This window comes from Elgaria multicarinata, chromosome 16 (genome assembly GCF_023053635.1).
Source record: "Elgaria multicarinata webbii isolate HBS135686 ecotype San Diego chromosome 16, rElgMul1.1.pri, whole genome shotgun sequence".
Taxonomy (NCBI): domain Eukaryota; kingdom Metazoa; phylum Chordata; class Lepidosauria; order Squamata; family Anguidae; genus Elgaria; species Elgaria multicarinata.
This window is the reverse complement of record NC_086186.1, coordinates 22,419,366-22,443,663: the sequence shown is the minus strand read 5'-3', so window position 1 is coordinate 22,443,663 and position 24,298 is coordinate 22,419,366. Positions and strand designations below refer to the sequence as shown.

The 24,298-nt window shown below is 45.6% G+C and overlaps 1 protein-coding gene across 1 annotated transcript in view; it reads left to right on the top strand.

Annotated features, from left to right (window-relative positions):
* The window catches only part of LRRK1 (leucine rich repeat kinase 1), an 84,035-nt gene that overhangs the window by 16,199 nt on the left and 43,538 nt on the right, over positions 1-24,298 (top strand). The window contains exons 2-13 of the mRNA XM_063142184.1: positions 5,040-5,203; positions 7,236-7,501; positions 8,282-8,463; positions 10,792-10,940; positions 12,693-12,919; positions 14,137-14,264; positions 15,218-15,381; positions 16,121-16,258; positions 19,440-19,552; positions 19,636-19,712; positions 21,111-21,240; positions 22,588-22,700. Coding sequence (XP_062998254.1) covers positions 5,040-5,203; positions 7,236-7,501; positions 8,282-8,463; positions 10,792-10,940; positions 12,693-12,919; positions 14,137-14,264; positions 15,218-15,381; positions 16,121-16,258; positions 19,440-19,552; positions 19,636-19,712; positions 21,111-21,240; positions 22,588-22,700 — 1,851 coding nt within the window. The remainder of the gene's footprint in view (positions 1-5,039; positions 5,204-7,235; positions 7,502-8,281; positions 8,464-10,791; positions 10,941-12,692; positions 12,920-14,136; positions 14,265-15,217; positions 15,382-16,120; positions 16,259-19,439; positions 19,553-19,635; positions 19,713-21,110; positions 21,241-22,587; positions 22,701-24,298) is intronic.

Here is a 24,298-nt window from a genome sequence, read left to right as displayed (position 1 = left end):
TGCCCACTCTACCAAAGGCCGTGTTAGCTCAGACTGTAGAGCTCTGTTTGGACACAAAAGGGAATAGTGGCAACTGACATCAGCCTCTGTCATTGGCTGGTAATATGAGGCCTCTGGGTTGGCCAGGAGCCTGGCCTGCTGCACTTAAATAGCCCAGCAGTAGCATTTGGCCATTGTACTCAAGAAGGGATGGCTTTAGGAACCCTGAGGAAAGTGTCTTCCTCTGACAGAGTGCCCTGGTGGGCTTACATGGTGGCAGAGGTGGGCAGAAACAGCACTCTGCAATGTTGAATGGTGGGATCTATCCACCAATTTCATTTTCCCACAATGCCCAGAGTAACACTATATCAGAGGCATTATAGGAGATTTAATGGGACGGTAGACACAGTTGTTTGATGCTGTTTGGAATACTGCATTGGGGGCAGCAGTTCAGGTGTAGGGATGGCTGAGCATGTCCGTTTCTGTCTCTCCCACCTTCAGATTTTTGAAATCTCAAGGTCTTTCTCTCGCAAATATGAGAAATTTTGCAAATTTTAGTAAACTCTCATCGGCAACATACTGAAACAAAATTCTGCTCTGTCTGCACCAGCCGAATTCAGTAGGTGCATTTGTTCCCAGCATGGAGAATACAGATATATGAGGATTTAGGTTTTGACGTCAGTGGAAACACACGTTCACCGACAATGTTTGCAAATTGCTCAAGTTCAATCAGTGTAATTTTCCTGGTTCAATTTTGCGCAAATTTCACTGTAGACTGAATCGTCCCAGGTTTAGACTATGGAGAAAGGTTGCGCGAATTAGGAAATTTCTGCAAATTTCACATTAGATTATTGCTCAATTTGCACAGTTGCACAGAGCAAGCAGTGAGCACAAACATGAACATGAATCGGACCCAAGCTGAGCCGTAGAATGATGTTCGGAGAATCCCAGCCACCTCGACCTTGGCTGGTTTGCCGAACTCTAACATTGGAGAGAACCACGTTATAGCTGCCTGCCATGTAGCTATTAAAGATGAGGAGCCTGATAGAGAAAAAAATGAGGTGTCAACTGTAATGTTAACATGGCTGAATACACAAGAGTTCAACCCGACTTTGAAGAACCAAGTGCTGAAAGCCCTGGATGAACGAATTTGTCCGTTTCGCTTTCATTCGGCTTTTTTAAAATCTCAGGTCTGTTTTGTCTCAAATATGGAGAAAGTTGTGAATTTTGGTAAATTTCACAGACCCTGGACTAGCAAAACCAAGTCCGGTTCGTAGTGAAGTCATAATCTTCTCTGGTTTAGTCTTGACAAAATGCCTTGGAGGAAACAGATTTTTCCAGTTGCGGCTGCAGGGGGAATGCCCAGCTTTTCCATGCATCGCTGTGCCCCTTACTGGTGTTGGCTGTGGGTCTTCCTGAGTGAAGACTTGCAGCCAGCGCCAGTATTTGAGCATCCACCTGACCATCTTGTCCTTCCCACATTCTTCAAGGCCTGAGGATTGTCCTGCGGGGATTATTGACGCCTTCACAACATAATGGCGCAAAATCCCCGGAGCCGTCTCGGATGTCTCGGCGACTTGAGCTCTGTTTTGAATAATTGACGAGGAAGGGTTAGTCAGACGTTATTGGTAACCCAAGCTGCAGGATTCAAGGGTATTTACTGACCGCTACAGATTGATCCAGCCTCTTCGCTTGATTCCAGGGTGCACTGAAATCCCCCTGTACAATGGTTGCCCTTCTTCAATGTTTGTTCTGCTTTTATGGACTCGAGTGTTTGTATGTGCGTACTAAACTCACCGATTTTATAGAATTATATCACCTAGCCATCCTTTATAGGCATGGAGGTTCGGTTGCACGGTACATAGAGCTTCTACATCCGTAAGGCCTTCCCCCATTTTTTCCCCAGGGGAGCTCCGCATTACACATGTGTTCCTTTGAACCGAAATGGGAGGCCCGCACGTGCAGGAGCTCAGTCTGTGTATCCCAGTGCTGGATTAACTTTTCACCTAGGAACACAGAAAGTTGCCTTACATTAAGTCAGACCATTGGTCCCATCTGGCAGCAGCTCTCCGGGGGTTCAGATGGCGTGGGGGGGGTGTCTTTCCCAGCCCTACTTGGAGATGCTGGGGATTGAACCTTTGACCTTCTCGATGCGAAGCATGCGCTCTTCCCCTAAACACTGAGAGCTGAAAGCTCTGAAAGACCATGAAGGTAGCCTAAGGCAAGCTACTATCTCTCAACCTCTCCCTCCCTATCCTTTCTTCTGCAATACAGAGATAATAATACTAATCTACTTTATTGGCCCTTTTAAGGATTACCGAGATAATGTATGTGACACGCTTTGAATGCTTAAAAGCAATATACAAATTGTTAGCATAGCTTAAAGCTCTGAAACACCATGAAGCTAGCCTTAGGCAAGCTACTATCTCTCAACCTCTCCCTTTTCTTCCTTCTGTAATACAGAGATAATAGTACTAATCTACTTTACAGGCCCTTTTAAGGATTACCAAGATAACATACGTGACGCGCTTTGAACGCTCCAAAGCAATATACAAATGCTAAGTGCTGCAACAATTTAAGTAGCGTTTGGCCCATTCTCCGATTAATCAGCCCCTCCACTTTCACTTCTTTCTCAGTGGGGCTGAATACACACGCAGGACTATGCATCCCCTTGTGAACGAGGTGGGGGGAGGCTTTAGCCACATTAGGTGGGGTAGGAGCTCTATTCTAAGACAGAGAATAATTCCGTTTGAAAACAGTGTGTACAAGCACCTAAAAAAAAATGGAATTATTCTCTGTCTTTGAATCAAAGAATTGAATGGCTTTTATAAAGCTCTTGAAGAAGGAGACATCTCCGAAACTCATGGAGCACAATAAAATTCTCTGCTTCTTTTTTTTTTTTTTTTTTTTTTTTGAGCACCGGGGTTCGCTTCTGTTTTTGTTTCCAGTTTATGGTGCCTTCCCACCCCTCTTCATCCGGGCCACATTGGGGCCACAGCTGGCCTGCAAATCTGAGATTGTGCATTAAAGACAAGTTGGCTGAAGGCTTTTTCCTCCCCCCCCTCCCCATTTTTTTTTTAACAGAACATTTTTTTGGCCATCACTTCTGCCCTCACTTGCCCAATGTTGTTCCCTTTGCAGTTAGGAGAGCTCAGCATTCCCAGGGACGTTCTTGTGGGGGGGAGGTGTATGCCTCCCCCCTCTCCCTAAATCGTATTTCTTCAAGACTCTCTGAAAGATCCAGGGTGCCTTTGTGATATGAGACATCATCCTGTGGAAAGTACCTTTTCGGCAGAAATTTAAGGAAGTTTTGCCCCTTTATTTACATGTCCCTGTTTGAAAGACAAGATAAAAAAGTACCTTGGGGCCCTGTTGGTCTAACAAATTTATGATGGCATAAGCTTTCATGGACTACAGCCCACTTCCTCAGAATTATCCTGAGCTGCAAGTATTACACTTGGTTGCGGGGCGGTGGGAGAGTAAGGATCATAAACAGTGAGGTCAGAGAGAATTGAAACTCAGAAAGTGCAGCTGGTAATCATCGGCTTATTAACAGCAGCCATTCGTGAAACAGACATTGATGAACTGATTCATGCATATAGCGTGGTTGAGAAAACCACGGGAGAGACAGCTGAACTCCTTGATGAATTGTAGCTCAGCCGTTTTGTGTTGGAATCTGTTTTTGCAGGTACGAGGGATCACTTGGCAGAGGAAGACGGCAGACTTGAGATACGGATTACAAATGTATATTCCCAGAATAAAGTCCATTTATTTATTTATTTAAAACATTTCTTGGCATCTTTCAAGGCAGAAGCCCTCACAAGGTGTCTTGCAACAATAAATACATAAAAACAGTTAAAATATTAAAAGCAATAAAAACATTATCAAAATAAAATAGCAATTATAAACAATAAAACCAGCAAGAACAACAATAGCAGCAATAACAGTACTCATCATGGGAAGGCCGCCGTAAAGTAATAGGTTTTTAGCAGCCTGCAAGGATGGTGCGTGGTGGACCTCTGATGGGAGTTTGTTCCAATGGTGTGGGGCCACTACAGAGAAGGCCCTCTCCTGTGTGTTCACCCACCTAAGCGCTCTCATAGCTGGGCAAATGAGAAGGGCCTCTCTTTCTGATCTTAAAGTGTGGGCTGGCTGATATGGGTGAAGACGGAGATTGACCCCCATACCATTTAGAGCTTTAAAGGTCAAAACCAGCACTTTGTGTAGTATTACAAAGATATTTTGTTTAGGCCGCTAGTTTTGAATGGCCATGTGTGCAGTATATTCCTGAACAACGATGTTGGCACGTTTCGTTTTGGTGAAGAAGGCACCAGTCATGGACAATGGAAAGGAGAGAGATCTCCTGTGTGGTCCTGCCTGCCAATTAAAATATTCCTCGAGGGTCTTTCTCTGAGTGGCTCCACCATTGAAAATCAGGCCAGCAGTTACTGGAGAGAGTTTCTTTCCTGATTACGGAACTTCCATTCCAGACATGTCTGCTGGGCGCCTTTATCTTTTAAATAGCTGCGTAAAGTTGTTCTTGTGCCTTTAATTCAAGGGTGCAGAATCCCAGTCCGGGGGCTAAATACCCACCTGGGGTCACAACTGGGCTCTCCATGGTTCCCCAATTGGCCACACCCCTTTCCCCTACCCATGGATGATTTGGCAAATTCCCAACATTATGTACATACCCTCCCTGCCCCCGACCCTAAAAGGTTGAAATGTCTCACTTGCCAGCAGTAAAGCATTTTTGTTAGTTTGGCTCCACCTTTTGTCTTTAGCCCCTCCCTCCCATCACAGAAGTGTGGCCCTCGAGAGCTTTTCTGAAATGGAGGTCCAACGCCCCTGCTTTAGCGGCTTTGAGTGGCACCTGGGGTCTGCATTTCTTGACTTTCTGTCTGGGTTCTTGCTGCTCTACTGATTTTATCTGCTGTTACGTATTGTTGCCAGTTTGGTTGCAACTTTAGTGATTTATATTGAAAGCAGCCTTGAGGTTCTCCTGGCCAAAGATGGACCGTAAGTCAGAAGCAAATATTTTCTCCTCTCCTCTCTGCACGCAGGCGCCTTGGACATGGGTGGCAGGCAGTCCATTGCCGGCGGACTCTCCACCAGCCAGTCTCCCGTGACGGAGACCGTTCAGGCAGCTTACCAAAGCGGAGAATTCAGGAAAGCCCAAGAGCTGATTAAAACGGCGTGTCAGGAGAACATCTTACAAGTGGAAAAGGTGAGGGCACAGCAGTGGGCGCTCCCTGCCATAAAGAAAGAACCGCGTCTGCCCTTGGAGGAACCCGGCTTCCGAGGCCAGATGAATTCTGCACATTTAAGTCATTTTCCATTGGATATGCAGCGTGACTTCCTGAATCTTGGATGTGTAAACACGGCCCTTGTGGGGCGGGGGGTGGGGGGGCACACGCAGGACTGGGGCGGGTAACTCTTCCCTAGTCTGTGAATCAGCCCCGGCTGTGTCTAATAGTTTTGGATTGCCTGCTTTCGACACTAATGTTCTCCTAACTATCATTTTAACTTTTCAGTTTCTGTTTTAAATCTGGTATTTAATGTCGTGAATGGCTGAGAGATTCTATTCGATTCAGAGGTATAGAAATACTACAAATAACATTTTTTAAAATCTTTGCACTGCAGCTAGGTTCCGTTTGGTTAGTGCTTTTATTTTTATGCTATAAAAAAAAATTGTATTAGCAAACGGACCTGGCTTCGAACGGGTCGGAACTCCCTTCAGGCAAACTGACGCAGCTGTCACAGTAGGGACACATTGTGCCTAGCCTGCCCTAGGGAAGGAGCATCTGCTGGCACCCCTAGGAACATCCCCTGCCATGTTCCACAACTATAGCCTCCTGAGGGAGGGGTCTGTCCACTCCAATCCCCCTTAGATGGAGCTGACCCACAAGCACAGGGGAACAGCAGAGCTATAACCCAGCCTACTCATCTTCCCTGGCTTCAAACCAGGGTGGAGGGTGGATAAAAATCAAAAAATCAACAATGAATTTTTTTAATAAAATGCTTTTTGAGGAAAAATCTATCTAAAGATAGTTTTCTATTTAAGATACATTACAGTCCAAAGGTTATTCATCATGAAATAAGGATTAGTTTTTAATTATGTAGCATGAGGCTGAATATTCATGCAATGTTTGAATTTTGGGGTAAATGAATTCCATTAATCTATTCACAATGTCATGCTCTTCCAGAGGTTTTTATAAGACTATTGGGCAGTTTTTCTGTCTAGAAGATATTATCACAGCTGCTTGGTTTTACAGTTCTCAAAACTGTGAATTTGCGTCTGCAGAGATCACAATCCCATTGTTCCTTTGCAAATCTATGTACACAGAATCAACCCCTTACCTCTTAAGTGCTAAGTTTCAAAAAATTCAGTGAATAGAGTGCACTTTGGGGTGGGGGGGAAGTCACATGATTAAATCGAGTCTTTCTGAGTAGTGATTTAAATCATGATTTAAATCAAATTGATTTAAATCAAATCCACCCTGCTTCAAACTGTGCCTGTTCATTTTTTCACACTTTAATAATCCCCCCTCCAATATTTTGGTCTTAAAATGTCTTAAAGACATAAAAAATGTGAATGCTCGGTTAAAATCTGCCCACTGCAGAGTTGAATCGCGAGGCTAAGATTGGTTGAAATCGATCGAATGATATTGAAACCGTAAATCTTTTTAAAAAATGATTTTCCGCCCGTTTGGTTCAAGATGGTGGCCAACATTTTCCCTATGCCTAAAACCATCCCAGATAGAGGTAGAACAAATCCCAAAAGTTTCATAAAAGTTGGATGTACTGTTTTCGAGTTTATCGAGGATATGAATTTCATTTCGATAGATTTTATCCTCTTGTATGGGTTTAATTGTTGTGACGTGCCTAGAGAACTTCGGCTATTGGGCGGTATAGAAATGTAATAAATGAATATAAATAAATAAACTGCCCCAGCTAGGCCCTGCATCCAGTGGTTTATAACTAGCCGCCCATTTCAAGATCATTCTCTAGTCACTTCTCCTCCACCGGGAGATACTTTGAACCTTCTTCCTGTCAGCATGTACTGATGAAAACAGGGCCGCCATTTTCTGGAATTCCTGGTCAGAGCACGCCAGGTCACATGACTGGCCTATCACATCACTGGATGGAGCATCGCTTTACACAAACATTTAGATGTGGCTTGCAAAAATAAACTTCTTGTGGGTTTCCACTCATTTGGAATATTGCCCAGTATATTCTTCGTCTCTTCCCCAAATCAGGACCACCTCTTGAGTCTTTCAGCTGCATATGGGGATCTACAGACGGTAAGGTATTTGCTGAAAGAAGCCGGCCTGTCAGTATCCCTTGAACCCACCGACGACAACCCAGCTGTGGTGGCCGCATATTTTGGGCATAAAGACGTCGCGCAAGAATTACTGGATTCACTTCTTGGTAGGTTGAATCTTCTGCCCTTCTGTTTTGAAGCACTAGTTGTTATTTTCTTTGGTACATTCTATTACATTGACTCCTCCTTGTCCCGGATACCTTTCTGAAATGGAACCCTTTGGAACTGTAGTTCTGCCAAGGAGCTCTTTGAAGGACTCCCCACACCCGTAGGAACCTGGACCAGGCCCTAAAATTAGCCTCAGTGGCCCTGCTCTCTGTCCCATCACTGACGTTGATCAGGTCAGTGGGTACTGGGGACAGGGCCATTTCAGTGGTGGCCTCACACTTGTGCAAATCCATCCCCCAAGAACCCAGGTTGGCTCCCTCTCTTGCAGCCTTTAACCGAACCCTAAAGGTGTTTATGTACCAGTAAGCATTTTGTTGATTTTATTGCTAGACCTACCATACAGGATTTAAACTGATGCCGGTTTTGTTCCTTGTTCAGTTGTTTTGCTTTCAACAATTTTTTTGCTGCCCTAGAAGGTAAAATAGCAATAAATCACAAGGAAGCTCCTTTAAAAAAACAACCCAGCATTTTCCGGGGTCCTTGGAGAAAATCGTGACAGTTAACCCTATTAGTTTTGAGTGCAGTCATGTCCTAGAGCTAGTCACTTGATTTATTTAAAGTTAGAGATTCCCCAGACTCCATGTCGATAACCATACTGTGACATTGTTTACTGGCAGTCTTGACAGAGTTGATGGAAAAGACAAATAACCTTAAATTTCCTACCGACACGGTTGGCAGATCCGCTGTTTTCAGGACTGTGTTTTCCAAAACCATCACGTTGTGTTTTCCGGTGCTTTTTCCTGCAACTTGCTTCAAGGGTGACTCTTTTCATGTTAACGCTGTCATCGACGGTCTCTGAACACTTGTTTTTATAGGTCCGAGGAACTCCTTGCAACTCGTGTGTTGGATGCTGGCGATTGCCTGCCAGCAAGGCCACCTAGAGCTGGTCAAACTCTTAGTCCTGACCTACAAAGCAGATCCGGACAGCTACGCAGTGAGGAAGAATGAGTTCCCGGTTCTTGTCCGATTGCCCCTGTATGCAGCTATAAAAGGAGGTATGTGATCGGGGTCTCTGCAAGCCATTAAGGCCTAATCTACACCAAGCAGGATATTGCACTATGAAAGCAGTATATAAAAGTCAGGAGTCACACTACTGCTTTATAGCGGTATTGAAGCGCACTGACAACTGTTGGGGCCCATTTACACATACCATATAAAGCTTTCATACCCCTATATCCTGCCTGGTGTGGCTCCTGCCTTTTATATACCGCTTTCATAATGCAGTATCCTGCTTGGTGTAGATTAGGCCCAAGTAGCACATCCAGCCCTCCAGGGCTCTTCAGAACCCTGGAACACCTCCCTTTCCTCCAAAAACTGATCATTTGGTAGTTTCCAAATTGGTCCTTTAAGCTGAAAGAGGTTCTCAACCTCTGCACTTAAACCTTTCTCCCTGAGGTGCACGTTCTTAACTAGCAGGGAGCTTTTCACATAGGGGAATATTAAAAGAAAAGTATGACCTCCTCGCCTGTAATAAGGACGTTAGAGCTATGCTGGATCAGGTCAAAGGCCTATCTAGTTCAGGATTCTGTTTGCACAGTGGCCAGCCGGCTGTCTGTAGGAAGCCTACCAGTAGGTCCTGAGTGCAGCAACACCCTCCCTCTCGTGTTTGAAAGTAGTACAGTCCTATGCTTTTTCGCCTCCTGTGTAATGCATAGGACTGCATTTGGACAACACAGTAGTGGGTTAATAGTCAACTCCACGGCTGATTATCTAGGGGCACTCCCCACACATGATTATAATCAACCGTGGTGTGGATTAAGGCCAGTGTTGAGTTGACTATTAGTCAATGGTGTGTTTGATTGACACATCCCCCCTCTCTCCCCCCACCCCCGTTCTCCTGCTGATATCCCATCAGCCATTGCGAGTTCTGCCGGCTGGACTAGAGCAGCAGCTACCACTTTGGTCACTCTTGCCAGGGGACTCTGTAGTCGCTGAAAATAACCAACTGTGTGTGACGAAATAGTCAACAAACGACACGGTAATTAACAGTTGTTCAAATAATCAACTCTGGTTATTTGTGTTTGTTATTTCGGCCGAATAACGTGTGAAAAAGTCCAAACAGACGACCCAATAATCCACTGTTGACTATTTAACCCACCATCGGTTATTGAGTTGTCCGAACCCAGTCATAGACTGACTTTTAGATTTAGATACAACTAAAAGCAGAATGTGTACATACTGTTCCACACCTCCATAGATTCAGCCTTGCATTTCCAAGCGAGCCAAGTGGAAATGACCTTACCATGGATCTCTCAAAGACAACTACTGGGAAGTTCCCTGTTTCCTTTTGGGTCTAACAACCTGTGATCCCCAATTTTTTTTCTCTTTTTTTTAATATAAGGAAGTTTCCTACATCTCAGCCCCCCCCCCCCGTTTTTTTTTTTAAAAAAAGAAAAGCCACCCTACATCACGATCCAATTTGGGGAAATGCACATCCTATAAACCATGTTTTACTTTACTGCCACCTGTATAAAGACCTCAGAGTTTCCTTAATAACACCACTCATAAAAAAAATTCCCAGGCAGAACAGACAAATTTTGTTTAGATTACCTTTTGTCAGGCATGAATGCCCAAGTTACTGTGAAAGTGGCCAGATTTCGTGCTGCAGCCATCTCACGCCGTAAAGAGGCGAGGCGATAATAATATATGCACATTCTACATCTGTAATGTAATGTAATGTGTTAAATTGTATGGTGTTTGATTGGAGTGCTGGTTGTTATACTGTAATAAACTTATTCATTCATTCATCCTATAGTAGTTCCATTTATTTGTTTGTTTGTCATACCATAGCTGAAGCTCTCTGGGCGGTTTATAAAATTAAAAAAAGTAAACATTAAAAAGTATGCAAAATGTAAAAACATAAAAACAACAGTATAACAACAACAGTATCCATTTTAAAACAACAGTTCTGGGGGTCTGTTAAAAAACAAACTTAGCGTTGTTAAATGGTGTTCAATGCCTGGGAGAAGAGAAAAGTCTTGACCTGGCGCCTAAAAGATAACGTTGGCGCCAGGCGAGCCTCATCAGGAGATCATTCCACAATTGAGGGGCCACCACCGAAAAGGCCCTCTCCCTTGTTACCATCCTCCAAACTCCCCTCAAAGTAGGCACTCAGAGGAGGACCTTAGATGTTGAGCGCAGTGTACGGGTAGGTTCATGTCGGGAGAGGTGTCCCATTCACAAGCCTCTCTGTTTTTAACTAGCTCTTTCCATAACATTGGGAATAGAGCTTGTCTTTGGAGGATCAGTGTTTTGTTTTGTTAATACAGCCACAGCCTGACTATCTTTGTATTTCTTTGTCGGTCTTTGTCCTTCTTTGCTAGGGCATGAGGCTGTAGCAGCCTTCTTGCTTGAGAATGGATCCTTCTTTTGTTCCTATGTACTGATGGACTGCCCTAGTGTGAGCAAAGACCTCCTTCGCAAATACTTTATAGAAACAACGACGTTACCCAGGAGTTCTCCAGCCAAAACAGTGAGTAGTTGCTTGCGTACTGGAGGAGAAGGTGTTTAGAACAGGTAGGGGAAACTGGAGGCCCTCCAGATGTTTCAGCCTATATGTCCCATGATCCCTCACCATGGGCTATGCATGCTAGGGCTAATGGGAATTGTAGGCCAAAACATCTGGAGGGTGCAAGGCGGGCGAGCATCCAAAATGAACAGTGTGGTGTAGTGGCCACAGTGTTGGACTGAGAGTCGGGAGATCCAGGTTCTAGTTCCCACTTGGCCGCAGAAGCTCGCTGGGTGACTTTGGGCCAGTCACAGACTCTCAGCCCAACCTACCTCACAGGGTTGTTGTTGTGAGGATAAAATAGAGAGGAGGATGAGGATTATGGATCCCGCCTTGGGTTCCTTTGAGGGGGAAAAGTGGGATATAAATATTATTATTATTATTATTATTATTATTAATAATAATAATAATGGGTGAATAGTCTCAGGATGCTATAAATGAATTTATTTGAAAAAAACCTGAGGCATTTCAACTGCTTGCTTTTTTACTAGCCCTTTTTCAAGGGGTTGTAACAATCCCTGTAGAAATTATTTATTATTATGTTAAAACAATGTGCAAGCTTGGTGAATTTAGCCATCAAAAGCGTTATTAAAAAGCTGTGTCTTTACTTGGCGCTGGAATAAAGTCACTGTTAGCGCCAGTCGGGCACCAACTCCGCCCCCCTCACCCACCACCGTCGTCTGGGCCAGAACGAGAGGCAGGTGAACAAGCAGGTTGCCATGGTGACACAGAGGGGCATGCCTGGGGGGGGGGCTCTTGTCAGTAGGCCCCTGCTGGTGTTTGGCCCTCAGCAGGTGTGTGACTGTGACCCCGTTCAGACGACACACTAAGCCTTTTGAGCTAAACATTAGGGCTTAGCGGGACATGTGAACTGTGACTTCGCATGCCCTGTGAACCATGGTGGCTACATAACCAAGGTTTAAACACACTCGCTAACCCTTTGTTGCAAAAGGGTTAGCGGCCTAACCGTGGCTAAGCGTGTTGTCTGAACACGCCCCTTGCCTGCTCTTGATTAGGAGGCCTGCCTCTGCCTCACCTTCTCAGCTGCCCTGAAGTCAGGTCTATCCCACAGTCAAGCAAGTGTGGTGTACAGGTTAGACGTTTGGCTGGAAAGATCCCTGTTCTGCTAGCAAGAGCTACTTTGTCTTTGCTCAAGCATTGGTTTCTACTAACGCAACATCGTTATCGCTGGCAGAACACTTCCACCCTTGACCGGAATCCTTACGAGTGACCTTACTTAGCAACGCTACGGGTACATCCTGGTGATGTACCTTATGTTCTTTATTGTAAACTATATAAAATCCCTAGAGATAAACACCTAACGAGATTTGTAGCTCCGCGTGCTAACCTCACCGCTATGGATAAAATAAAATATTTACTCTCAAATACAGCCAAAGCCGTCACGCTAAACCTGGCTAGGTTCGCTGCGAAAGCAGCACGGATTAGGGAAATTTTAGAGGACATGGATGCCATTTAAAGAAAGGGGGTTCATAGCTGTGTATTTATATAAATTACTCTGTACTTGTATATCCCTTCTGCCTCGCTTTATATTGTAATGCTGGTTCTCTATGATGTTAACCGTGATTTTTGGCTAAAACCTACTTTAGGTTGCCTTAACAATAAACTACCTTTTCCTGGTAATTCAGTGCCTCTTGGTTTTTCATCAGAATTGTTTGATGATTCCCATTAAAAAAAAAAAATCTTTTTCATCTTCAGGTTCTTTCTGTGAACTGGCAGAACCTCAGACTTCCTTGGCTGGACCTTGATTGGCTGATAGATATTTCTCACCAGATAACTGAACTCAACCTCTCTGCGAATTGCTTGACCTCCCTTCCGTCCATTATCCCTTGGGGGCTGATAAACCTCCAGAAACTAAACCTCAGCGAGAACCGTTTAAGCGTACTACCTGACGTACATTCTTCTGATGGAATTATTTGCACAAAGTACGTGCCTTAGAACCGTAGCCTAGAACTATTTTTTGAATGGCGCAGGGGCTGAAAGTCCATAAGTTTGACTTCACCCATTAGTACAGTCCCATGCAAGCAGGGTCGGGGTGGGGGGACTAGTTCAAACAGTAATATCTCGGCTTAATCACTTGAAATATGAATGAGACTGATCATCGCTCTTCATTTCTCCTTTTGCAGCGGGAGTGAGCAAGCTACGAAGTCTGCCATTAACTATACTGTCGGGGTTCATCCAAACCAGGAAATGGCTTTGAGACAAGCCAGGATGTGAAGCTAACTTCAAACCATGGCTTCATTTCCTGGCTTGTTCTGACACCACTAACCAGTTTCTCCAGTTTGGATGAAATTTGAAATTATAAACGAAAGACTTCCTAGTTAGTTTGCTCACCTGTGCAAGGAAAGGAGCAAAGGTCCTGTATGTATGAACAAGTCAAAAGGCTTGTACATTTCAATCTGTTATGTAATAGTTTGAATGAGACCATTGCCAAGTGACCTGTTCCTACCTGGTTTCAACAGCAATGGAGGCTCTTACGCACCTCGGATTTCCCCTGTGTCTCTCAGTAAGCGGTTGAGTCGAAGATTTGGGGATGGAGCTTGGCGAATTTTTGCGAGCTTAGCTGCCTGGATGCCACTTCACAGATCCCTGAGCTGGCTCGACTTGGCATGCCGGGTTGGGCAAGCTTGTGGTTTCCCACTTTTTAGGAAATCGTGCAAATTGGGATTTGTACAAAGTCGCAGCTGGGAATATTTATGGCAGTTGGGATTTGCGCAAAATTGCAACCGTAAATAGCACAATTTGTGCAAAATCACAGGTGTAAATGGTCCTTTAGGCCTGCAATTTTATGCAAATTGTGCTACTTAAGGCCATGATTTTGCGCAAATCCCGATTTCCATAAATATTCCCAGCAACGATTTTACGCAAATCATGGGGCTCGTGGACCAAAAAAAAAAAGCGCAATCTCTCGCTGGGTGCCCGCAGACCATCTGGCAGCTCGTCCCGAACACACGCCGGGGGCGGGCAACTGGCAGAAGTCGGCGAGCAGCAGAGCGTGAACAGGACACAGAGGAGTTCGCCCATCCCTGGGACTTTAAGGAAGAAACGATATTTCTTTCATGCATGATTTAGTTTGTTGGTCTATTTCGTTGTTCATTTTCCACCTATTTATATTGTTCTTGTCTTTTATTTTAATCCGCAGATTACTTGAGATTGACATATCTAACAACAGGTTCTTTAGCCTGCCTTCCGGGTTCTTGCACCTCTGCAAACTCCAAAAGCTTGCTGCTGCCAAAAATTATCTGGAAAGGCTTTTTGACGAAGAGAATGGTGAGCGCACTTTGGCTTGGAATTTCCAGTTGGTTCAAACTGTTCATTAGTGGGAGGAGCAGAGGAGCAAAACTTGCAGCCATTCCCCTCTCCTTAAGGGTGAAAGGGCTTTCTCCTGGGTCACTCCCGAATTGTGGAATGTGCTCCCTCAAGAACTACAGCTGGTCCTCATTCTCCTGGCTTTTAAAAAGGATGTGGCCTTTTAAATTATATATTGTTGTTTTATGGTTTTCGATGGTCTCTTTATGGCATTAAGGTTTGATTGTTTAAAGTTCTTGTTCACTCCCTTAACGATTGTTTCGTTGTTTTAGCAAATAAGGCGAGAAATAAATGGTAATAATAAATCAAGTAAATAGTTTTATCCCCCAACAAGGGAGGTGACCCAGAGCTTCAAATGGGCTTAGGTTCATAAATAATATTTATTTATTTATTTATTTATTACCCGCCTCTCCCTTTGGATCGAGGCGGGAAACATCATTAGTACAACAATACAATATAAATCAAATACATGAAATTAATTAAAAGAGCACATAAAACCAATACAATATCAAAATAACAATCAAGACATCTTAAATTCTTGGTTTAAAATTCATCTGGGTAGGCCTGCCCGAAGAGGCTAGTCTTTAAAGCTGTGCTAAACTCAGAGAGAGAATTAAGTTGACGAATCTCCTCCGGCAGGCCATTCCACAGTCTGGGGGCAACAGAAGAAAAGGTCCTCTGGGTAAGAGTTGTCAGCCCAGTTTTGGCTGACTGGAGTAAATTCTCCCCAGAGGACCTGAGTGTGCAGAGCAGAATGTACGGGGGAAGGCGACCTCGCAGGTAACCAGGACCTAAACCATGTGGGGCTTTACAGGTAATGGCCAACACTTTGTACTTCGCCCGGAAACCTAATTGGCAGCCAGTGGCGGTTAGCGGCCTCTCACAAAGATGTGTTGATGTTCCTTTTTCTTTAGTTACTAACTGGATTGGATTAAGGAAGCTCCAGGAACTGGATATCTCAGACAACAAGTTGTTGGAGCTGCCCACACATTTTCTCCATTGTTTGAAGTCACTCAGCTTTCTGAATGTCTCCAGGAATAATCTGAAGGTGTTTCCTCAGCCCTGGGCCTGTCCCTTGGTATGTCTTAACTGCTGTTGTGGTAGAAACATGATCCAATCCAACATTTATTTTGGACAAAGGCCCGCCTAAGTAGAAAGTTTATAAGATGCTGCGTTAATTCCTTGGGGTAGTTGAGAGGTTCTGGGGCTTGAACTGGGACCTTTGTTGAACTGGGACCTACTGCAGTGCCTACGACGGTGGACGCTGAGGCCTCAGTGACACCAAGGGGATAAAGGGGTGCCACGTCAGCCTCTGAAAGTCCAAGCAGTAAGAAGCTTCAGGATTGGCCAGGCCTGGTTAATGGAAGAGTATCGTTTCCTTTTGCGCATTGGGCTTTAGCTCAGGTTCAAGCTTCCAGTTCAAATGTTGCGCTGGTGTTGTGCTTGTGGGTTTCCCATGGGCAGTTGGTTGGTCAAGCCACTGTGTGAACAGTGCTGGGCTAGATGGACCATTGGTCTGATCCAGCAGGGCTCTTCTTCTAGATGGCTCTTCTTCTAGATGGCTCTTCTTCTAGATGGACCATTGGTCTGATCCAGCAGGGCTCTTCTTCTAGATGGCTCTTCTTCTAGATGGCTCTTCTTCTAGATGGACCATTGGTCTGATCCAGCAGGGCTCTTCTTACGTCCTAACCCTGCCCTGGTATTTATAATAGCGAGAAGCCTGCTTTTAAATAGATATTGTGCACACACACCTTTAAAAGCTGAGGTTCTCAAGATGGAGAAACCTGTCTGAGCATTCTTTTTCCTTGCATTTCTAGAAAAGTTGCAAGGCATCTAAAAATACCTTGGCATCCCTACCTGATACTTTGGCTGTTTTTTGGAAAAATCATCTCAAGGAAGTAGATTTTTCTGAAAATTCCCTGAAAGAAGTTCCCCAGTGTCTCTTCCAGCTTGAGGTAAGTGGGGAGAACCCGTGTGTCATCACTACTTTGCTCATTTTCTTATTTCAGCAAGTAGATTCAGATAATTACCCCTCCCACCCCAGAACATGTTTTACTTATTTTGCTTCATTTATATCCCACCTTTTCCTCCAAGGAGCCCAAGGCAAACATGAACCTTGTTCTCTCCATTTTTATCACAACAACCCTGTGAGGTAGGTTAGGCTGAGAGTCAACCACTATGCCTTACTGACATAATGATGTTTGCTGTCCTAAGACCTGTTCAAACAACACGCTAAGCCATGGTTAGGCCACTAACCCTTTAGAAGTGGTTAGTGAGCATGGTTAAACCGTGGTTATGTAGCCACCATGATTAAGAATGATCCACACAACATGCTAAGTCATGGTTCACACAACATACTAAGCGATAATGTTTAGCTCTGAACACTTATCATGGTTTAGTGTGTTGTCTGAACAGGGCCCTAGAGTGGTAGAGGAGTCCAAGTGGAGCTCAGTGGTCTTTGAAGGAGTGCACTGCATGATGGGATCCCTGGCCAACCATATTTTGCATTTGCTGAAAAAACCAAACATACTAAAACCATGATACTGGTGTACCAGTTGGGAGATAGTTGGGGGGTAGTGGTTAGAATAGCTTTCCCTGGCCTGGCGCCCTCCGGAGTGTGGGACTGCAACACCTATGATCCCCAGTCAGCGTGGTGGCCATGCAGTCTGTGGATGATAGGAGCTGAACTTGGACACATCTAGAAGGTGTCAGGTTGAGGAAAGCTGGGTTAGTATTAGACTAGAACTGAGAAGACCCAGGATCAAATCCTGACTTGGACACAAAACTCACTGGGTGAAGGACTCTCTGTCTCTGTCTCTCTCGTTCTTTCTGTATCCAACCCCATAGGGTTGTTGTGAGGATAAAATGTGTGAGGAGAGAACCAAGTACACCAAACTGAACCCGTTGGAGGGAGAGTGGGATAGAAATATAACAATTGAATACATAAATGCCTTCAGAGTTTTCTTGGGCACTTCATTCCCATTCAGACAGCACTGTCTTCCCCGCCACTCATTAAGTGCAGAATTAACAATTCATTTCGAAGGCTTAATCCACCCCAGAATAGGAAATAATGAAATTGTCAATGATGACGCTAGGCATGTATGAGAATTTCGTTCCAGTTCGCAAATCTGTCGAAAACGCTTCGTTTGCAGCCCCGAATGTGAACAGGAGCACATGTGCTCCCAAACCGTTTGCAAATTCACAAATTTAAAAATGTGCACCAGATTTGTTACTTCCCCCACACACCCATTGACTTAAGCCTGCAAATGCACGGTTCCAAGATGTGCATTTCTGAAATGCACATTTAAAGCATACATTTTGCAAACAAGTATCACCGGGAAAGTGTGAGCTTTGCCCGCGAAATGCACTCGCAATCGCGAAATGCATTCGTGTTCATAAGTGAGGGAGCGAACGGCACAAGTCCTGGCCTTAAACAAAGAGAAACGAAATTCTCCTGCATCCCTGGTTCAGGCTTATATGTCTGAAATCCTTCCCTCATTGCCATTGATGCGTCAGCTCTCTTAATATTGCTTTGGTTGAAGGCATTTAAACGTGAGTCTAAGGTTGAGCTTTTATATTGTATTTTATATTATGGTTTTATACTGTTGTTTTATACTTTGAATGTTTTAAATTTTTGTGAACCGCCCAGAGAGCTCAGGCTATTGGGCGGTATAGAAATGTAATTAATAAATAAATAAATAAATAAAATAAGGAGGCACGTGGTGGTCCAGCAATTTGAACACTAGATGGTGCTCTTGTGACATCTTTTCACCTCTCTCATCTTTTCTCTATACCAGTTGCATCGGACTGGTTCTACCAATGTAGTGTGATGAAAGAGACTAGTCTTTACGGCTGTCTTAAACTCAGAGAGAGCATTAAGCTGATGAATCTCCTCCGGCAGGCCATTCCACAGTCTGGGGGCGGCAGAAGAAAAGGTCCTCTGGGTAACAGTTGCCAGCCGAGTTGTGGATGACTGGCGTAAACCCTTCCCAGAGGACCTGAGTGTGCAGGGCGGATTGCATGGGAGAAGGCGATCCCGCAGGTAACATGGGGGTCACCTTTTTCTTCCTTCCTCTCTCTTCATTGGGAAAGCTGTCTTTTTCTCCTTCTTTTCTTAGGATGTCCTGTAAGGCACAACGTCCATTGATGCCGGTGTATAAATTCAGGGGTGGGCAACCTTCACCCCTAGAGCCGCATGCTGGCTTTGGACTAATTTCCAAAGTCCTCTGCGAGCGATCAGTTGAGACCTCTGGCAAGAGTGAACTACTTTTTTTTCCGGCAGTCCGCTTTGCAGATAAAAAGAGGGAGAAAGAGAAAAGGAAGTAGCAGAAAGAGAGGTAAAAAGTGGTGGTGGGGGGGGTAAGATGCCCGGGACTGGATTATTGTAGACCTTTTATTTTATTTTATTTTATTTATTGCATTTTTATACCGCCCAATAGCCGAAGCTCTCTGGGCGGTTCACAAAAATTAAGACCATTCAAAGTGTAAAACTACAGCATAAAACCATAATATAAAATACAATATAAAAGCACATCCAGGATAAAAACAGCAGTAGTGCAAAAATACAAATTTAAAACAGCAAAGTTAAAATTAATTTATAGACTGTTAAAATGCTGGGAGAATAAAAAGGTCTTCACCTGGCATCTAAAGGAATATAGTGTAGGTGCCTGGCGAACCTCCTTAGGGAGCTCATTCCGCAGCCAGGGTGCCACAGCAGAGAAGGCCCTCCTCCTGGTAGCCATCTGCCTCACTTCCTTTGGCAGGGGATCACGGAGAAGGACCCCTGAGGATGACCTTAGGGTCTGGGCAGGTACATATGGGAGGAGGCGTTTCTTCAGATAGCCTGGCCCCAAGCCGTTTAGGGCTTTAAATGTTAATACTAGCACTTTGAATCGGGCCCGGACCTGGACCAATACATCTTGGGGGTACCAGGTTGGAAAACACTGCTTCAGGACGCAATCCATGTCAGCTGGGGCCTGCTTGGACTATTAGGATGTTTTGCTGTCTAAACATGTACAGGATTGCGCCCCTGAATTATGACTCCAAAAGAGTGTCCCTGGAATATGCCACCATTATCCTGCGCTGTTCCAGAACCCCAGATTGACCCCCACCCCACCCCAACATTTCCTCTTCCAGGCTTTGGTGTCCTTGAAACTCTCAGGAAATCAGATCATCACGTTACCTTCTCAAGAGAAGTGGGCCTGCCGGCAACTGAAATCTTTGGATCTCTCCAAGAACCAGCTTGGAAAGTGAGTTCTTTCTGTCGGTCTCAGAGTCGTAACCCAGAGGAGGGCTTTCCGTTTCACTGGCCTTTCTTTCCATTCTCCTGCAGAACTGACGAAGGGGCCAGAACTAAACGCATTTCCTTTTTCACGACCAGGAGCCGAACCCGCGCTGGCACCGAGACAGGTAGGGGGGGTAAGCGGGGAACGAGAGGTCATGGATGGGAGGGCAGGCGGTCAAGCGCCTGTACGATCCGTCAGTTACAGAAGAAGAAGGAATGGAAGCAGCCAGTGAGGCAAGCTGTCAGCTTCGCTGCGTCTTCCTGGGATTGGGGCCCTCCTTTTCTTTAGAGGCCGGTAGAGCGAATTATGAGCAGCAGGAGACGTCAATGAGGCAGCCTGTCACAGTCGAACAAAAGAAGGGAGAAGCAGGTCCTCAGGATGCAAAAGGATTTATTTATACAAAGCCCGATGTGTTTCAGCCTATGTCTTTTCAAAGGCCTTCTTCAAAGGAGCTGGAAAAAGTGCAGAAAAGGACAACTAAAACGATTAAGGGGCTGAAGCGTCTCCCTTATGAGGAAAGGTTACATCAGCTGGCTTTAAAAGGGGGTTGGACAAATTCCGGGAAGAGAAGGCCATCAGTGGCTACTAGTCCTGAGAGCTAAATGCAACCTTCAGGATCAGAGGCAGTAAGAATGGACCCTTGGTCTGATCCAGCATGGCTTTTGCTCTTACGTTCTCGCCTCACCTGGCTCAGTATTGTCTCCCCTTGTTAGACAAAGGTTCTTTTGCCCAGGGAAGCCATTTAGAAAGGAAGGAAGAATGGCAGGTGGGGTTCAGGTGTCGGCTAAGAAGCCGACACCTGAACCCCGCCTGCCATTCTTCCTTCCTTTCTAAATGGCTTCACTTTGATAACACCCTGACATCTCTCCAGGGTTTCCCCATCATTTGCCACTTGATCCTTTTAATTTGGAGGTGCCCAGGACTGAACCGGACCAAGTGGCCACTTTTGCTGATGACACGAAATTATTTAGGGTGGCTAAATCAAAAAGGGATTGCGAAGAGCTCCCCAAGGACCACTCCAAACTGGGAGAAGGGGCGTCAAAATCCCAAATGCGGTTCAGTGGAAACAACTGGGGAGTGATGCAGCTCAGGGCAAAAAAGATCCCAACTTCCACGTATCAGCTGATGGGATTTCTTCTCACAGTGCGTGGAATTCACTACCAATACCATCTTGGATGTCTTTCAAAGGAAGATGTATATAAAGGGGGGTTAGAAGGCTATTGATGTTTACTATGTGCTGTCTTCAGTATGAGAAGCAGTACGCCTACATACACCAGTTGCTGGGGAACATGGGCAAGAGGGTGCTGTGGCACCTGCGTCCTGCTTGTGGATCCCTGGTTGACAGCCGGTTGGCCACTGTGTGAATGGAGCGCTGGGATAGATGGACCCTTGGTCTGATCCACCAGGACACTTCTTACACTTACTGTATCCCAAGCTGGTGCGCTACCACTGAACCATGCCTGAAACATCATAGCTTTGTCTTCGTCTTCTGCATGTGCTTTGTGTTCTGCTCCCCCTCCAGATTCCACCTTGGAGTTTCCGGAATACCTGTGCGAGTCTCTCGAAGTCCTCTACCTGAATGACAACCAGCTCGACTCTGTCCCCCAATCGGTCTGCCTTCTCAAAGGGCTGTCGGAGCTTTATTTAGGAAAGTAAGTTCTGTTATCCAAAGCAATCAGAAATGTCACAGGTCTCTTTTCCTCCACAATCCCTAGATGATTCGTCTGAGCAGGAAAGTCCACATTCACTGCAAAGGTGCGCTTGGGATAGAACAGCCTTATCCGAGCTGGTGCCCTCCAGATGTTTTGGACTTCAGCTCCCATCTGCCCCAGCCAACATGGCTAGGGGTCAGGAATTCTGGAAGTTGAAAACTTCCGTTGGGCACCAGGATGGGGGAAGGTTGCCATTGGCCATGCTGGTTGTGGCAGATGGGATTTGAAGTCCAAAACATCCGGAGGTCACCAGGACAGGGGAGGTTGCCACTGGCCATGTTGGCTGTGGCAGATGGGAGTTGAAGTCCAAAACATCCAGAGGTCACCTGGATGGGAGAGGTTGCCCTTGGCCATGCTGGCTGTGGCAGATGGGAGTTGAAGTCCAAAATATCCGGAGGACACCAGGATGGGGGAGGTTGCCATTGGCCATGCTGGCTGTGGCAGATGGGAGTTGAAGTCCAAAGTATCCGGAGTGCACCAGGATGGGAGAGATTGCCATTGGCCATGCTGGCTGTGGCAGATGGGAGTTGAAGTCCAAAACATCCAGAGGTCACCTGGATGGGGGAGGTTGCCCTTGGCCATGCAGGCTGTGGCAGATGGGAGTTGAAGTCCAAAACATCCGGAGGGCACCAGGATGGGGGAGGTTGCCCTTGGCCATGCTGGCTGTGGCAGATGGGAGTTGAAGTCCAAAGCATCTTGACGGCACCTGGTTGGAGAGGGCTGAATTAAAGTGTTGGCCTAGGACCAGGGAGACTCAGGTTCAACTCCCCACTCAGCCCTGAAGCTCACTGAGTGGCCTTGGACCAGTTGTCATCTCTCAGCCTACCTCACAGGGTTGTTGCGAGGAAACCAGGAATGTAGCAGGACCAGGTATGCCACCCTATGCTCCTTGGGGGAAGAAAGTGATATAGTAAACAAAACCTCACATTAGGTAAACATCATTAGCAGTCCTAATTTTCTCCACTTGGCTCATTCCATTGAAAATTTCTTTCTCAGACCCAGACTTTTAACAGGACATGAGAAGAAGAGGGTCCCTGCTGGACACCTTAGCTAAGACATCTGCATTGACACAGCTGGGACTGTGTGGGAAGCACATACACACACACACACACCAGACAGTCATTATTTCTAACACCACCCTTTCCTCGCTTCCACGGAAATTCCTTGACGATCTTGTTCAAAACCGCTGCGTTTTGCCTCAACGTTTCGCTTTAGGTGAAACGCGGTGCTCTCTCAGAAAGCGTGTTGATTGGCGGATGGGTGTGTTTATTTATTTTTCTTGTGCAGTAACGCCGGCATTCAAGAGCTCCCTCCTGAACTTGGACAACTGTCTAATCTTTGGCAGCTGGATATCGAAGACCTAAATATTGTCAACCTTCCTGCGGAGATCCGAAAGGAGGGTGAGTCCACTTCCCCCCCGTGTTTTATTAATGTCAGCTGTTTGAACAGAGAGCGAATCCAAACCAAGCCTGGTTTTCTTTATTATTGAATGGTGGGGAAAATGGGGTGGAATCAGTCCAGGCTCTCGCTGTCGTTACCAAATGGAATTGTAAAGCTAAAACTTTCCAAACAATTCCAATACTGCCTGGTCAGGTTTTTCTCATGCAATCTTTTCTATTGAACGGGAGCTCAGGAATGCAGCTTTTATATTTTAGCGCTAATGTGTGACGGTGTTTTCAGGGATGCAGAAGTAGCTACAGCCATTTTTAACACGTATTTTTAATTATTATTTTTTACGCAGTTAGATCTGAGGTTTTGGACCATATCCTGTAAAAAGTGCTTTGAAAGTGCTGTAAAAGTGATAGCCGGCATTTATTTTGTGAACCGCCCAGAGAGCTCCTGCTATTGGGCGGTATAGAAATGTAATAAATAAATAAATAAATAAATAAATAAATAACCTTGTAGAACATCACGCTTTCTAACACTCGTAGCCTACCAATGCCAGTTTGCACACTTCCTGGCACAAGAGATTAATGGCTACTAGTCCTGATAGCTAAGTGCAACCTCCAGTATCAGAGGCAGTAAGCCTGTGTGCACTAGTTGCTGGGGAACATGGGTGGGAGGATGATGTTGCACCATGTCCTGCTTTGTTGGGCCCCGGTCAACAGCTGGTTGGCCATTGCACGAACAGAGTGCCAGACTAGATGGACCTTTGGTCTGATCCAGCAGGGCTCTTCTTAGGAGATGCATTGCAAGTCGCAAGATTTCCCTCCTGTTGTTGACCTTTATCGAGAGAGGGACAGGGGGAATGTAACCCTGTTAATCCTGCTCGATCTCTCTGCAGCTTTTGATACCATCGACCATGGTATCCTCCTGGATCGACTCCGTGGGATGGGCATCAGAGGCACTGTTTTACAGTGGTTCCAGTCCTACCTACGGGGTCGTTTTCAGAGAGTAGCATTGGGTGATCAGTCCTCGGCCTCTTGGCAATTAAGCTATGGAGTGCCGCAGGGCACCATCTTGTCTCCAATGTTATTTAACATCTATATGAAACCATTAGGAGCGGTCATTAGGGGGTTTGGAGCTAAATGCCATCAATACGCTGATGACACGCAGCTCTATCTCCCTGTGACAACTGAATCAGGTGAGGCTGTGCAGGTCCTGGACCAGTGCCTAGACTCAGTAATGGGCTGGATGAGGGCCAATAAACTGAGACTGAATCCTGGCAAGACGGAAGCCCTGTGGGTGAGTGGTTCCCGAGTCCGGGAGACAGGCTCATTGCCTGTTCTGGATGGGGTTGCTCTGCCTCTGAAAGAACAGGTTCGTAGTTTGGGGGTACTCTTAGACCCATTTCTGTCGTTGGAGGCTCAAGTAGCCGCCACGGCTCGGAGTGCCTTTTACCAGCTTCGGTTGGTTCGCCAACTATGGCCTCTCCTGGACAGGGATAGCTTGACCACAGTGGTTCAGGCATTGGTAATCTCAAGATTGGATTACTGCAACGCGCTCCATGTGGGGCTGCCCTTGAAGCTGCTCCGGAAGCTGGAGCTAGTGCAGAATG